Here is a 15,077-nt window from a genome sequence, read left to right as displayed (position 1 = left end):
TATCATGATGCAGTAAACATTTCGAAATCCCAGGGTTTATGTCCACATTGGTGTGTTTTCTGTTTCATCCTATCCTAGATCTGTTTACCAATCAGAAATTGCTTATTGTTCCTGAGTTTATTGCTTTCAGTGGCACCTGTACCAAGTCTAGAATATTATTTCTGTGGGTGAAGGCTCCATTATACTAGAATTTGTGAAATTTTTGGAAAGCGCAACCTTTTTGAAATTTTCTTATTGAAGTGACAATCACAAAATTGACTACTTAGATACTTTATTATATAAAGATGTGCAAAATAAAGTCTTCCAATCCACTGTTTTAAGAAAAAAGCAATATTCTAACTCCTTCTTACATTTTGAGAGATGACACCCATTATCTCAAAAGAAAAGGGTAGTTAAAGGTCAGATGGTATGGCTCACTAGAATGATTAGTGATGGTGATAATTTTTTCTGGATATGGACAATCAACACAATATGTTTTTTCACAGAGGGTACCCTAAGAAATTAATTCAGGAAGTATATGATAAAGATAAAAGTGGTAGGGAGAACAAGTTTCACCCTATCTTCAGGAGGTCGAATTTGACCAATAATGTTAACACATTTCAGGTGTTAGAAATGTATAAGAAAGAATATTAGAAAAGGCGATAAGTAATGAGCAATGATAATTCCATACAATCAGGATGCAGTATACTTTATTAAGACCATAAGGAGGACCTGGCATTTAATATTTACCCCAGAATATAAGGAAACGATGGGGATGACAGCACTGATAACATTTTCCAGTGGCAAGAATATTAAGGAGATAACAGAAAGGGTTCTGCATAGTAGTTATAGGGGATCCAACTCAAGAATGGTCAAGTACGGGTCTTGTAAGATGGGCAGATTTGTTAATGATGTGCCATATGTGATGATCCCTGGTTATGATAGATCTTTAGCATGTCCAGGGATATGTATCTGCAATACCAAAACATGTGGTATACATGGCTATTTGCTCGACCTGTCCATCCTTTTATGTGGGGAAGACAACAAGAAAACTAAGGGAACGTATGTACAAGCACATCTATGATACTAGAAGGGGCAGGATATCAAATGACTATTTAGCCACACAAAAGAATGTGCAGCATTCAAAACGTTTTTATTCTTCATAGTAGATCGAGTTAAGGTAAAGGAAACCAGTGGTGACATTGATGCAGCTTTAGAAATGAAGGAATTAATTTAGCAGATTAAGTTAAATGCTGATGTCAAACCTGGTTTGAATGATTACACTTCTTTTTAATGAATTTTACAATTTTAGAGTGTTTTTTGTGTAATTATTATTGGAAAACAGTTTTGGTACATTTCCTTCTGTAATCTTATGCATAGGTGGTAAGATTAGGTTGATTAACTGAAAGGTTTGGAGGATTGCAGTCATTTGTTATAGGGTTAATTGATACATGTTTTTTACGGGTCTACATTATATAGATGAAACTTCAAAATCTCAGGCGCTCATATGAGCGGAAATGCAGGAAATCGAAATCGCTATTGTGGGGGGCTGCTCCCTCCACACGCCCCACAAATATATATTTCAACTCCAAGATTGCACTACAGTGAGGAAAGGGCAAATTTTCTGATCTTCACTGTACCGCAGTCTCACAATAGCGATTACGAAGAATGGCATTTTCGACTTCTAAGCCATTCAAGATTTTGATTTTTCATCGATCTAATGGGGACCTGTTTTTTACTGGCTGATTTCGTTTGGACCAAGTATTTAATTGATTGGAAAGATGTATTAACAGACTCTGATGAAGGCAGATTATTCAGGGTGAAAGCAGTTAGTATGTCTGTTTTTTCTTTATTTTAATTTTTATTTTACCATTGGTGATTTTTCAATTAAACGGCTGATGCATTGAATCTGGAATTTGTTTTTTTTCATATTGTCGAGTGTAAGCGTGGTCGATGCTTTATCAAAAGCTAAGGTATTCTGTACACTGTATGTTTGCATATTTATTTGTTTACAGAAGTGTAACTGGACAGATCCCCGTTTTAGTGGTGGTCTGGGAAGAAAAGTTCTATTAGTTAAGGTATACGTATATAAAGGAACAGTTCTATATATGTTGTCACTACACTGTATTCACAAGATACAATGTAGGTACAGCTTTTGTGGCTCTGAGACAGTAATTATCCTATGAACAGGAGTGTTGAATAACAAAAATGCAAAATTATAAATTTGCTGTAAGAACAATGATTTCACTGGTAGCATCTATCTAATACGATCTCAGAAAAAACTGCATAAGAGGAATTGAGAAAAACAAAAAAAGCATACACAGGATGATGATTCAAATTGTCGAAGAAAATGAGCAGATAATATACAGCTAATTGGATTGAGGGTGGGCGACTGCCCAGAGTAAGGAGCTCACATGGACATTATGCATTGTAGAAAGGAAACATGAACCCAGAGTTAGAAGAGATGTGGGGGAGCATAACTAGGCAAGGGAAGTTAAGGAAAAGATGCAAACTGAATATAAACAGATCCCAGGTAATCCTGAAGTTAGAAAGTTAAGGAAAGACACAGTAGGAGTCTGAATTAAGTGGTGCTACAAGTACAAGACCAGCTGAAGAAAAGGTGCATTGTCCACTCATTTCTGAAGGAAAGAGTTAATATAAGTCACTTTCTAGTAGTTGTCAGAGCATTCCATATTTGTGAGATGGTTCAAGAATAAATTGAGTCACTAGATGGATTACTGGACCTTAAAATATCAGTCACACTGCATTACTGAAGAGAACACAAAATATTGTGCTGGTATAATGTGTGAGCTAAAAGAGGGGCAGTTTGGTGAAAATAAAATGTTATCAAAGTTTAGGAATGAATCCCAAACAACTCCTGGATATATAGTGTTGTGAACAGTAAGGACAATTGGTGACAAATTTAACAGTTTTATTGTAGGCATACTTGAGCTATTATTGGCATGGGAGGATAAGTTATGTAACATCTGACAAGGATGTGGGAGTGATCCAAGCACAGTGGCCTGTACTTTTTTTTTCTCTTTCTTTCTGGAATTATGCAGGCCTCTACTTTGAGCAACATGCCTAGTTTCTGACTTGTTTTACTTAGCACTCCATTAATATTATAACTGACAAATGTGACTCCACTAATTTTTGTTGGGGGGAACCATTCTGTTAGATGAGGGAACAGAGATTTCATGATGAAAATATTCACTCTTGATTATAGGTGGGAGTAACATATTCAGCCCAGAGAAAGAAACACAATTCTTCAACCTGGGTAAAGCCCAGATAAATGGCTGATTGAGTTTTGCAATGTAATGGCAGGAGGTAACAGGTTAGAATCATCCACATACTGAATCATATTGTTTATAAAGACAGAAAATAGAAGTAGTCCAACACTGAGACCTGGGATGCATCATTTGACGCAGTCACTGTAGCAGCTATAGCAGATACTCCGATCACACACTGGACTCTTCAGAAAGATAGCTGTGAAATCAGGACAAAGCAGAGTAAAAGGGGATGTAGTTACCTAATCTTTGTTTTGGTAATTTATGATCTGCCATAGTGAAAGCTTTCATCGATTAAAAATGAGGGTTATAATGACTTGGATGGAGTCTTCTGATATTTGTACAGAAAGGGAGCGATGTCCAGAAGGGCAGCGATGCTTCCACTGTAAGCAAGAACTTCGTGATGGGTAATTGCCAAAAGGTGAAATTAATCATGGAAATCAGTGAGAGTAGTAAATTCAGAATTATATAATTTGAAAAAAAAGTTTTCTAAACAGTTTTCAAATCTGTAATTTTTATTAAATTTATTTGAAAGTGTGCAGGCATCTAAATAATTTTGTATGCATGACAAAAATATGAAAACATATTTATTTCGTTTACAGATATCAACTATATGTAAAACTTTAAAGAAGTGAGCGATACAGCCATCAGATTAATTAGATTTGCTTTTTCTGTACAAACCAAAATTCAAAATAGCTTGCTGCCAAAAACAACCTGTCACGTACAATATTGAGAAATGGAATTTACTGATAAAATAAGATCATAAATTATGGTTGGGAAAACAAGCTAAAGATATGTGAAAATCCACTGTATGGCTTACTGACAGAAAAAACAAAAAAAATTTTTTTTTCAGAATATAATTAGACACTAAAATAAAGTGTACTGAGTGTAAAACTGGCTTTAAAATTTGCTAAATATTAGGTAGGCTGGACATGCAGTAGAGTAATATAAATTATATATAATTTTAGATAAAGTGCTGGTATCTTCCTTGTTTGAATAAGTCTTGTACCCCCCCTAGATAATTAGCTGACTTGCCCATTTTAATTGTTGTTCCATGGCCAGATTAAGTAATAATGGAGAATAATGGACATTGTGCTTTGTTCCTAAAATCAGTTTAATGTTAGCACAAAAAAGAATATGTGTGTTTATATATAAATGTGTATATAAATATAGGCCTACTTCACTTACACGACATCCCACATAACCGACACGCAAAACACAGAGCCAACAACAGTGACATTTCACAACACCGAAACCATACATACCCGACACAAACAATACCAACACTTCAAAACCCCAACACACCTCCGTAAAACATACACACAACACACACAAACAACATACAAAATAAAAAAAACACAACACTCAACATAAAACTACCTAGTTCCCCTCACTCACACCCTGCCCACCATCTACACTAAACTAAACCCTTGACACTAAAACAAAACAAAAACTACAAATAAAAAATGTAAAACACTTACCTTCACATTTCACGTTCTTGCACCCCCCATACCCCACCCTAACTTAAATATATCAACACCTAGATTGCACTACAGTGTCCACAAGAGTGGATTTCCTGTTCCCCTCAAGTTGAACTGTTGACCATTTGGAAGTCGGCATTCTGACGTGTCGGTCATCTGACACAAGCTTTTTGACTCACTGTTTTGTTTGTTGGTCTATTGAGATTTCGGTAATCTCAAGTACACCTATATATATAGATTCACTTCAGAATTTCAAATTCCCAAAACTTCGAATTTCACATGGTTGAAACCATATGATCGAAGTTTTAGAACTTTGAAACTCTGAAATAAATCTAAAAGGAACACAAAACCATGTTCCTCAATGTTTTTGCAAGGGGGCAAGCCCCCTGCACCCCCATGTGGGGTCTGCACCCCCACACCCTTGCTATTTAAATATACCAAATCCGAGATCACACTACAGTGCGGAAAATGGAGAATTTCCCATTCCGCACTGTACGCAGATCTCCGTTCAGAATTTCGAAGTTCTAAAACTTCGATCATATGGTCTCAACCATATGAAATTCGAGGTTTGGGGAATTTTCTGAAGGGGACCCATATATCTATATATATATGTGTGTGTGTGTGTGTGTGTGTGTGTGTGTGTGTGTGTGTGTGTGTGTGTGTGTGTATAGTTAGAGAGAGATTGATTTATAGCCACTTTCCCTATTTTCATACCTTGGTCTTGGTTTGATTTCTGCATCTGAACCCCTCTTGCAACAGCTTGCTTCTACTTACTTGTTTCTAGTTTAGGTGCCCTGTTAGTGCCAGATTTAAAGCATTAGAAAGTAATTAGATTTGCCATCTTTTTTAATTTTATAAATAATGATTTGAAGGCAATCATCTTTAAAATGTTTGTCTTTAGCCATGTTTTTATAATAGATAGTAACTATTTTAATATCCTGATATTTAATGATGTGCTTTATCTGTTGCAATCTTGGGAGTAATTTAACAGTATTTCTTCTTCATTATTCTATCTAGCACATATCATAGCTGTCACCTCTAAATGTTTTGAATATAAAGCTCCCATTTTTAAAGGTATAATGAAAGACCAGTAGGTGTGTTCCTGACAGTAACAGAGTGTGATATTTTATGCCATACAGCTTTATTATAGCATTGAATACTATAATTATCTTGGGTGACAAGGTTGTCATTGAATAGCTGCTTTTAGTCTTAATGACCTGTGATGTTTCCTGTTGCATGCTACAACTTTGTAAGTGAAGGGCATTTTTCTCTGCTGTTTTTAAATGATGTAATGTACATTTGCTGTAAGTTTTTTGGCTTCATTTGTTGTCATATGTCACACCAATTCTAGTAAATTATATTATCTAAGGATGTATACTAAGTTAGTTACTTGTTAAGGCATATCTTATTATGCCAACACTTTTAGTTTTATTGCACATCATACATTTATATTTGTTACAAAGAGTTATTCGTTTAATTTACTCTGGTGCACACCTCTCATGTAGTCAGCAGTGAGCAGTGACTAGGAACATGACGGGTGAGGATTTATTTTTTGTTGTCATTTTATATGATACACCAACAATATTATAAGTATTGTAAATTTACTCAGATGTTTTTCCCACTGTGTACATGGGTTTTGTCTCGGTGCACCACTTTCTCCCTACATCCTAATGACATGCCATAGGGGACCTAGTGACCCCAAAATTATCTGTACATGTACATGCCCATGCAGGACTTAGTGTATATGTACATCCTGGGATAGGAAGATGCCCCATTCAGCATTGCTTTCTCTGTCCTGTACTAATTGGGTGTTGGGACTGACTCTGCCTTCCTATGACCCTGTACTGAATTAAGAAAGTAGTTGGAGAATGGATGAATGAATATTCCTTTATTCATGCACACAGATTATGGCTATAAATCTTTGTTACTGTTTGTGTGGTGAATTTGTTTTCATTTCTGCTGTAAAATTCACCCTTTTACACATATAATTCCCTTTCCACAGTTATACCCAAACACATGTGACATCATCTTGCAATAAAATGTTGGCATTGTTTCTTTTTAATCAAATACATTTTAATTCATAGAGGTTTTTAATGGAAAACCCGACACTACTCTGGTACCTCGCAAGCTTGTATTTTCTGGTGGTAGAACTGCAGAGTGGGAAGATTCTGAGAGAGTTGCAGATCACTGAGAAAATACAGAAGTCATGAGTGAGGAACCGTCTGTAGCTGCAGCAAACAGTAGTAGATTAGTTCACATAGCTTATGTGTGTTACCCTTCATACTGTAACTAACTAGATTTAAACAGTGAAATAGGTCTATAATAGAACCTCAGAAATGTTTCTGAAATGCCAGTGTAATACCTAAAAAGCAACAACACACCACCTGGTTCAGCAACTTTCTGTGATGTAACTATAAGGCACTGCCAAAGAGCAGGCACACAGCATCACACCCCATACTATTGTGCCCTAAGATAAGAAACAGCTCCTTCAGGAACACCATTTTCTGTTCTCTAGCTGTCCATCTACACCTACAATCGTGGTTGAACTCAGGTGCTACTGTCAGAACTTCTGTACCATTTATAAATGAGAAGATATATGAATTACATTTTGCAGAGTTTAAGATACTTTAAACAAGACAAATATATTAAAATGCTTGATGTGTACATTGTCTTTATTATTAGGTATTATGGAATTACTAGCTTCCATGTGTAAAGTTTGCAGCATAATAACTATTCTAAATATACTGATACAGTAAGCATAAAACATCTTTTTTTTACCTCTGTGTTTTAGTCATGATACAGTCTAGGGAAAATATCTGGAACTGGTTGACTGGAGGAAGGGTGGAGCTGTTGAGCATGTCATTTTTTTTTTAAAATGGACCTGATCCGAAAAAAAAAATGAGTAAATAAAAATATATAGCCCTCGTGCAGTTTAGATAACAATTTTGGACAGTAAGCTATGGTTTTGAAGTGACTGTTATCAGTTAATGTTTCTCACCTTCTTTTTATATAACTATAGGACACACTACCAAAACAAGAAGAGGTGTCTGAAGAAATGTGGGGAGAAAACCTAAATAAATTCATCAGTCAGAAGACAGAAGATAAAGAGAGTACCTATTGTGAGGTAAGTGTACAATCTAGTCTGTTGCTGAGAATCTGGCTGTTATTGGCGATAAAAAGTTTACTGCAGCTTCTCCTTCTGATAAAGGCAAACATGTTTACATTATGTATAAGCATTAGTAAGAGTTCACGAAAGTTATTGTCTATTGTCCTTCAAAAAGCTTCATTGCTGTACCCCATGTTCATAATGTTATGCACAAATATATATATAATACATATTATATATATATATATATATATATATATATATATATATATATATTTATATGAGTATACTATCTTTTGTCGAAAATAAATAATTTTGAACCTTAATTAATATACATAAAAAGACTGAAAGCCAAAATACTGAAAGAAACATTAAAAAGAACATTTTTTTTGCAGAGGGGCAAGCCTTCCTGCACCCCATATGTGTTGGGGGGCCATGCCCCTATACCCCCTGCTACATATATATATATATATATATATATATATATATATATATATATATATATATATATATATATAAATAATGTACACATATATACAGACAAACACATCACACACACACACACACACACACACACACACACACACACACACACACACACACACACATATATATATATATATATATATATATATTTATATGGGTCCCATTCAGAAGCCTGACTTTTCAGAAAGTTGTACATCATGTGGTCGAGACCATATGATTGAATTTCCAAAATGTTGAAGCTTTTAAATAGAGACTGCAGTACAGTGGGGATCTGGGAATTTACCATTTCCCAACTGCAGTACAATCTTGGGGCTGGTTGGGGGTCTGCCCCCTGCAAAAAAGTAGATTGCTGTTGTTTTCTGAAGTTCAACTTTCCAAAAAGTCAATCATATGGTCTTGACCATATGAAATTTGACTTTTTGTAAAGTCGAGCTTCTGAATGGGATCCATATACATATATATGGGCGCACTACAAAATCCTGAATGCCCAAAATCCTGAAACCAAAATCTTGAAAGTTCAAAATACTGAAAACTCAAAATACTGAATCTCATAATACTGAAAACACACAGGTTACCAATAATTACTATATTCCAGCACAAGTACATACAGAAACATATTACCCTTCAACTATAAGCAGGGGGGAACCCACCCTGCGCCCCCCACACCCCCTGCTACTTAAATATATCAACTCCGAGACTGCACTTCACTACACTAAGTGGAATCTCGGAGTTGATATATTTAAGTAGCAGGGGGTGCAGGGGGGCTTGCCGCCCCCGCTTATACTTGGAGAAGAGTAATATGGTTTATCTTTATATATATATATATATATATATATATATATATATATATATATATATATATATATTCACTTTATAATCTCAAAATACTAAAATACTGAATTTTAGTATCTCGAGACTATAAAGCTGAAAGCCCAGAAAACCGACACCCAAAACCGCGAAATTCAAAATCATGATCATTTACATACACACACCACCACACAAACAAGCACACATACACCTACCTAATTACACTACAACAAACAAAACAACACACACAAACACAACAAACACACCAACCCTACCTATAAGCAGGGGGCAAGCCCCCCTGTGCACCCCCCACACCAAGCTACTTATATATACTAACTCCGTGGTCGCACTAAACACGCAAACACATAAAACTCACCACTACACACACTCACACACAGTAAAATCCCTACCCAAAACCCTTACAAGAACACCACTTACCTGATTCCCCAGCTAAATCCACAAACCGCACCACACATCACGAATGCAACAACACAACAGCGGATTCGACATTTCCGCCTTCGATATTATGCAGTTTTGCGTAACTACACTTTTGACTTTATAGTCTCGAAATACTACAATTCGATATTTTAGTATTTTGAGATTATAAAGTGAAACCCTATATATATATATATATATATATATATATATATATATGTATATATATATATATATATAATATGTGCGCATATGTGTATGTTTGTATGTGTGTGTGTGTGTGTGTGTGTGGGTGTGTGTGTGTGTGTATGTGTGTGTGTGTGTGTGTGTGTGTGTGTGTGTGTGTGTGTGTGTGTGTGTGTGTGTGTGTGTGTGTGGGTTCTGTCCCATTGGTCAAGAATGTGTTTGTCGACAGCTGTTAAGTCAACCATTTATGATCGACAGGCATCCAAGATCAAACAATTTCTGGGGTTGGCAAATATGCCATTACTCTGTGTTTGTGTTCTCAAAGTTAGTATATATAATTAGCAGGGGATGTGGGGGTGTCCACCTGCAAAAAACAATGATTTATTTGACTGGTTTTTTTTTTGCTTGCACTGATGCTGTTCCTCTGAGCATGATTAGTTATTTATAGACATGTGGTTTCAACATAATGACACTGACCTTTAGTGTCTGGACTGTCACGACTCACCACTGGACCAGTAATCAAGGAGCCTCAATCCTCACCACTGGTATCAGTGGGAGATGTACACTGGGATGGTGACATATTTCCAGATGCAGCTCTCTGCATCAAGTGCAATTTCTCTTAAGAGCACACAGAGACTACAGTCAGTCCAGGGCTGGTTTCTTCCTTTTTCTCCAGATCCCCAATAAGACTCCCCCCTGGCACAGCTATAGAATTGAGATCTCAGCTGAGTGGCAAAGCCAAGACCTCAGCACCCTCTCTGTCTAACCAGTGCTTCATGTCTCTGCACAAGTAGCTGACACACACACTCTTTGAGGTTTGATTTACGCACACACATATACACACACACACACACACACACACACACACACACACACACACACACACACACACACACACACACACACACACACACTCCTGGGAAAGGCTGGCACAAGTTTACTAGCTATGCCCCCTTTTGCCCAGACTATCAGGTAGTTATCACTGCCACTAGCCAACTCTTTAACAGCTACTTTAAGGCCCTCAACAAAGGGTGTCCAAAAATCACTTGCAGATCACTAAAGCCAATAACTCTGCTGGTGAAGCACTATTCTATTGCGCCATAGCCAAATTATGGAACTCACTCCCACCTACAATTACCTCCATACCATCATGCACCCACTTCAAAACTTTACTAAAAGCGCAACTAAAAACATGCTGGCTATGCCCTTGCAACTCCCACTCTAATATCATCCACCCCATCCAACCACTACCTTTCTTTCCACTCCACTAACTACCTTGATTATAGCAAGCTCAGATGCTCATAAGCCAGTACTTATTAAACAGCACGAACGTCTTCTTCTTGTAACATTTGTTAATGTCTGGTATGCACTTCACAGATAAAGATTCTAGTTGTCTACTGATGTTCTATGTTCTTCATCTGTAAATATGTTATTAGTAATTGCTATGTAAATTGTTAATCACTATGTAATCCAATGTAAATACTGTCTGTTTATTTTAACTGTGGAGCTTTTCTCCCCGGGCCTCCGCTGAAAATGGACCTACATCCAGTCGGACACTCCCGGTCAACAAATTTAAATAAATAAATAAATAAATAAATAAATAAAATTACTGTGTAATATTAATATTAATACAAATGGTAGTTTGACCAAGAGCAAGGTTATTAGGAGTGACCCGCACAGTGTCACCAAATAAATATGCCAGTACTCTCAAAACGTAAATATCTCTAGACAGATCAGCTACAATGAAAGGTTTAAATACATTTAATAATAAATATTAAAAGAACAAGAAAATACTCAATATACAATCACAGTGATATCAGAGTTCAAAATCACAGGAAATATTTAAAACAACATTGCAGGAGAGTCTTAAATAAATAAAGACAAATATCTAAACTAAGCTTGGCTATATTCCTGACTATATCCAAGAGAATTATACTGTTCCCTAGAAACTTACTTCATCAGAGCAAGACAGATGTTGTGCTGAATGGTTCTTGTCAGGTCCAAGACAGAACATTTCTCAGTGCAGACTCTGTGTCTGTTGTTGCACTGAAAACTGAAAGAGACCATATTTTATTGTGTGGCCATAAGGTAATTTAATTTCAGCTATTTTTCTGAAGTTAACCTCCTGTATTCCAGTTTCCACTGTTAAAATGTATACATTTAAACAGTTACAATAGTACATGTAAATTTCTGTTCTATTCCAGTAGGGCATACTGTGGTTACAGTTCAAACAGCACATTGCAAAATCCTTTTCAACACACACTTCTGTACCAGCAGTTTGATATAGAAATGACATACAGTTCTAATACATTTGTAACACAAGCATCTTATATAAGTCATGTTGATATTCAGAAATGGCATATAATTATTTACAAAATCCCAGATACCTGTGCTGGCTGTACCCCCCTTTGTCACACTACCCTCCCTAAAGTCTCAAGCTAGTTTTTCAAGTGACCCTTGAGAAACATTGCTTGAGAGGGATACACCTATCTGGGAATACATTACCCCATTCCCTGTCTTGGTATTCCAGCTGCCTTTGCATTGCTGACCCCATTACAGTGTTCCACTGTCATATCATATCATATGCCTGTAGCCCTAGGTTACACCACAGTAACTTGGGATTTTGCTGGCTGGGTCCCTGTAGCCATAGGTCCCCCCTCAGAATCCTCTTGCCTTCTATTGCAAATACTTAGCATCAGGGCCTTCCTATCATGGTAAGGTTTCCTCATGTTAACATGGTACAATTTGTGCCTCTGACTCCTGCCTAGCAGTTCTGCCATGTAGTTAAGATCACTGACCTTCCTTACCACTTTGAAGGGTCCCTCCCAAGCTGCCTGCAGCTTATTGTGTCTGATCAGAATGAGAACCATAACCTGCTACCCCACAGCATACTCTCTGGCTCAAGCATTCCTGTCATACAAAAACTTTTTCTGCTGTTGGGCTTCTGCCAGGTTCTCCTGGGCCAAGTCCATGAGTTTCCTGAGCCTTGTCCTGAGATTTAGGACATATGCCACAACAGACTCCTTGTGGGATTCACACTCACCCTCCCACTCATCTTGAATCAAATCTAGAGGTCCCCTCACCCTGTGCCCATACAGCAACTCAAAAAGTGAAAAACCTGTGGATTTCTGGGACACCTCTCTGTAAGCAAACAACAGATGGGGCAAATATTTGTCCCACTCCCTCTTAAACTGGTCTGCAAATGCCTGTAACATGGTCTTTAGTGTAGAGATTAACCTCTCCACCAGACCATTAGTCAGGGGTTGGTAGGGGGTGGTCTTTAGGTGCTTCACCCCACAGTGCTTACTGCAGACAAGCCAGTAGGTCTGACATGAAATTGGCACCTCTGTCAGTCAGTATTTGTTTTGTGAAATCTACCCTGCTTAAAATTTCTAACAAGGCATTTTCCACCTTTTCAGCCTCAATGGAGGACAGGGCCACTGCCTCAGGGTATCTGGTAGCATTAGGATATACTTCTTCCCTGTGGAACTTGTGGTACTCAGAGGCCCCACAATATTCATAGCTACCCTCTGAAATGGCTCCTCAGTCACAGGCAAAGGCATCAAAGGAGCTTTCACATTGTCTCCTGCCTTGTCTAGCTTTTGGCACTGCACACAGGTCCTGCAGTACCCTGTTACGTCCCTGGAAATCACAGGCCAATAAAAGTTCTGCATAATATGTCTCTTTGTATGCTTTATGCCCATATGACCTGCAAAGGGAAAGTCATGGGCTATGGCTAGAAGTGTCAGATGGTAGGCTCTGGCACTACCAACTGCTGTATTCTCTCACCTTCTAGCCTTCATTCAGGGATCCACGCACTATATAGTAACCCTTTGTCCCAGTATAAAGATTTCCTTGACAATCAGGTGCCTCCCTGGCTATCTCCCTCAAGCCTTGTAATGTAGGGTCTGAGAGCTGAGCCTGTCTCAACTATCTCTTTGTAAGCCTTCCCAGCTCCCCTTCCACAGGAAATCTGGTATCCTCTGACAGTGGTGCTTCACTGTCACCCTGGGTACTACTACTCACATCTGCCCTTCTGCCCTTGCAGTGAGTCTGTCCAAGGGAACATCAGTACCCACAAGCAGCTGTGGTTCATCTTCAGTCTCACTGCTACAGGACAGCTCCCTCCCAGAATTAGCCACCTCACCAGTCCTGGCTTCAAGTATGCTGTCTGTCTGGGTGTCCCCCAGGATATCAGCCCCACATGCTTGTCTCCAAGCCTGAGTGCATGTCACTGCATGCACACAAGGTACTGCATTATCAAAATCATTCCCTATCAGGACATCTGCATGGATATCCTCAAACACACCTGCTTGCTTACCTTTCCACCTTCCCAGTCAAGGTGAACCCTAGCCAAGAGTATTAGGAATGGGGTCCCTCCTAAAGCTGTGATTGAAGTAGACTGCCCAAGCAAGTAGTGCTCCTCTTTAACTTCTGCAGGCTTCACAATGGTTAGGTCAGAGGCTGTGTCTGTCTTAGCAGTGGCCTTTTTCCCATTTGCTAAGATAGGATATAACCTCTTGTGGTAGTTTGGTATCCTTGTTGTCTCCAGACAACTTACTGCTGGCATTCTGTCATTCCCACTTACTGTCTCTCCCACCTTTTGTTCCCCACCTTGTTATCACTGCCACCAGCCAAATCTTTATCAGCTACTTTAAGGCCCTTAACAAAGGGTGTCCAATCTTACTGTGTAATATTAACATTAATACAAATGGTAGTTTGACCAAGAGCAAGGTTATTAGGAGTGGCCCACACAATGTCACCATATAAATATGCAAGTGCTCTCAAAACTTAAATATCTCTAGACAGATCAGCCACAATGAAATGTTTAAATACATTTAATAATAAATAATAAAATAATTTTAATTGCTGGAACCTGTGTTCTGAGAAACTGCCTTCCAGACTATCTGCAAATATACAGAGCTGAATATATTTTTTGGTTATAGAGCTTGTTAATTGTTGCTTAGATTTCTGTTGAAACTGTTATCTCCCTGTTCTGAGAGACTGATCTGCAAATATATAGAGCTGAGTATATATTTCTTTTGGTTTTTAGAGTTTGTACTGTTAGTTGTTGCTTAGATTTCTGTTGAAACTGTTTTGTCCTACCCACCCTCCCTATTTTTGGTTTGTAGTTTAAATTTGGTGGCTTTTGCAGTTGCTTGCCCCACAGTAGATTTGATCTGGGACACTCCCCCAGTCCCATCTCTTTACCACATTCTACCTAATAAACTCTTTCTGCACTTGCTTTTAGTCCTTTTTAATTTAATTGCATTTTTAAACTGTGTTTGGTCTAATATTGCTACATACTCA

At 37.8% G+C, this 15,077-nt stretch overlaps 1 protein-coding gene across 2 annotated transcripts in view; it reads left to right on the top strand.

The window, feature by feature from the left end:
• Window positions 1-15,077, top strand: part of PRKAG3 (protein kinase AMP-activated non-catalytic subunit gamma 3) — a 1,357,042-nt gene that overhangs the window by 254,225 nt on the left and 1,087,740 nt on the right. For both annotated transcript variants that reach the window (XM_044075227.1, XM_044075226.1), the window contains exon 2: window positions 7,767-7,871. In XM_044075227.1, the coding sequence (XP_043931162.1) occupies window positions 7,767-7,871 (105 nt within the window). The remainder of the gene's footprint in view (window positions 1-7,766; window positions 7,872-15,077) is intronic.

The sequence above is a fragment of the Protopterus annectens genome, chromosome 6.part0, assembly GCF_019279795.1.
Source record: "Protopterus annectens isolate FY-2018-M chromosome 6.part0, PAN1.0, whole genome shotgun sequence".
In the NCBI taxonomy this organism is placed as follows: domain Eukaryota; kingdom Metazoa; phylum Chordata; order Ceratodontiformes; family Protopteridae; genus Protopterus; species Protopterus annectens.
Note: the sequence above shows the minus strand (reverse complement) of the source record. Positions and strands in the feature narration are given on the sequence as shown.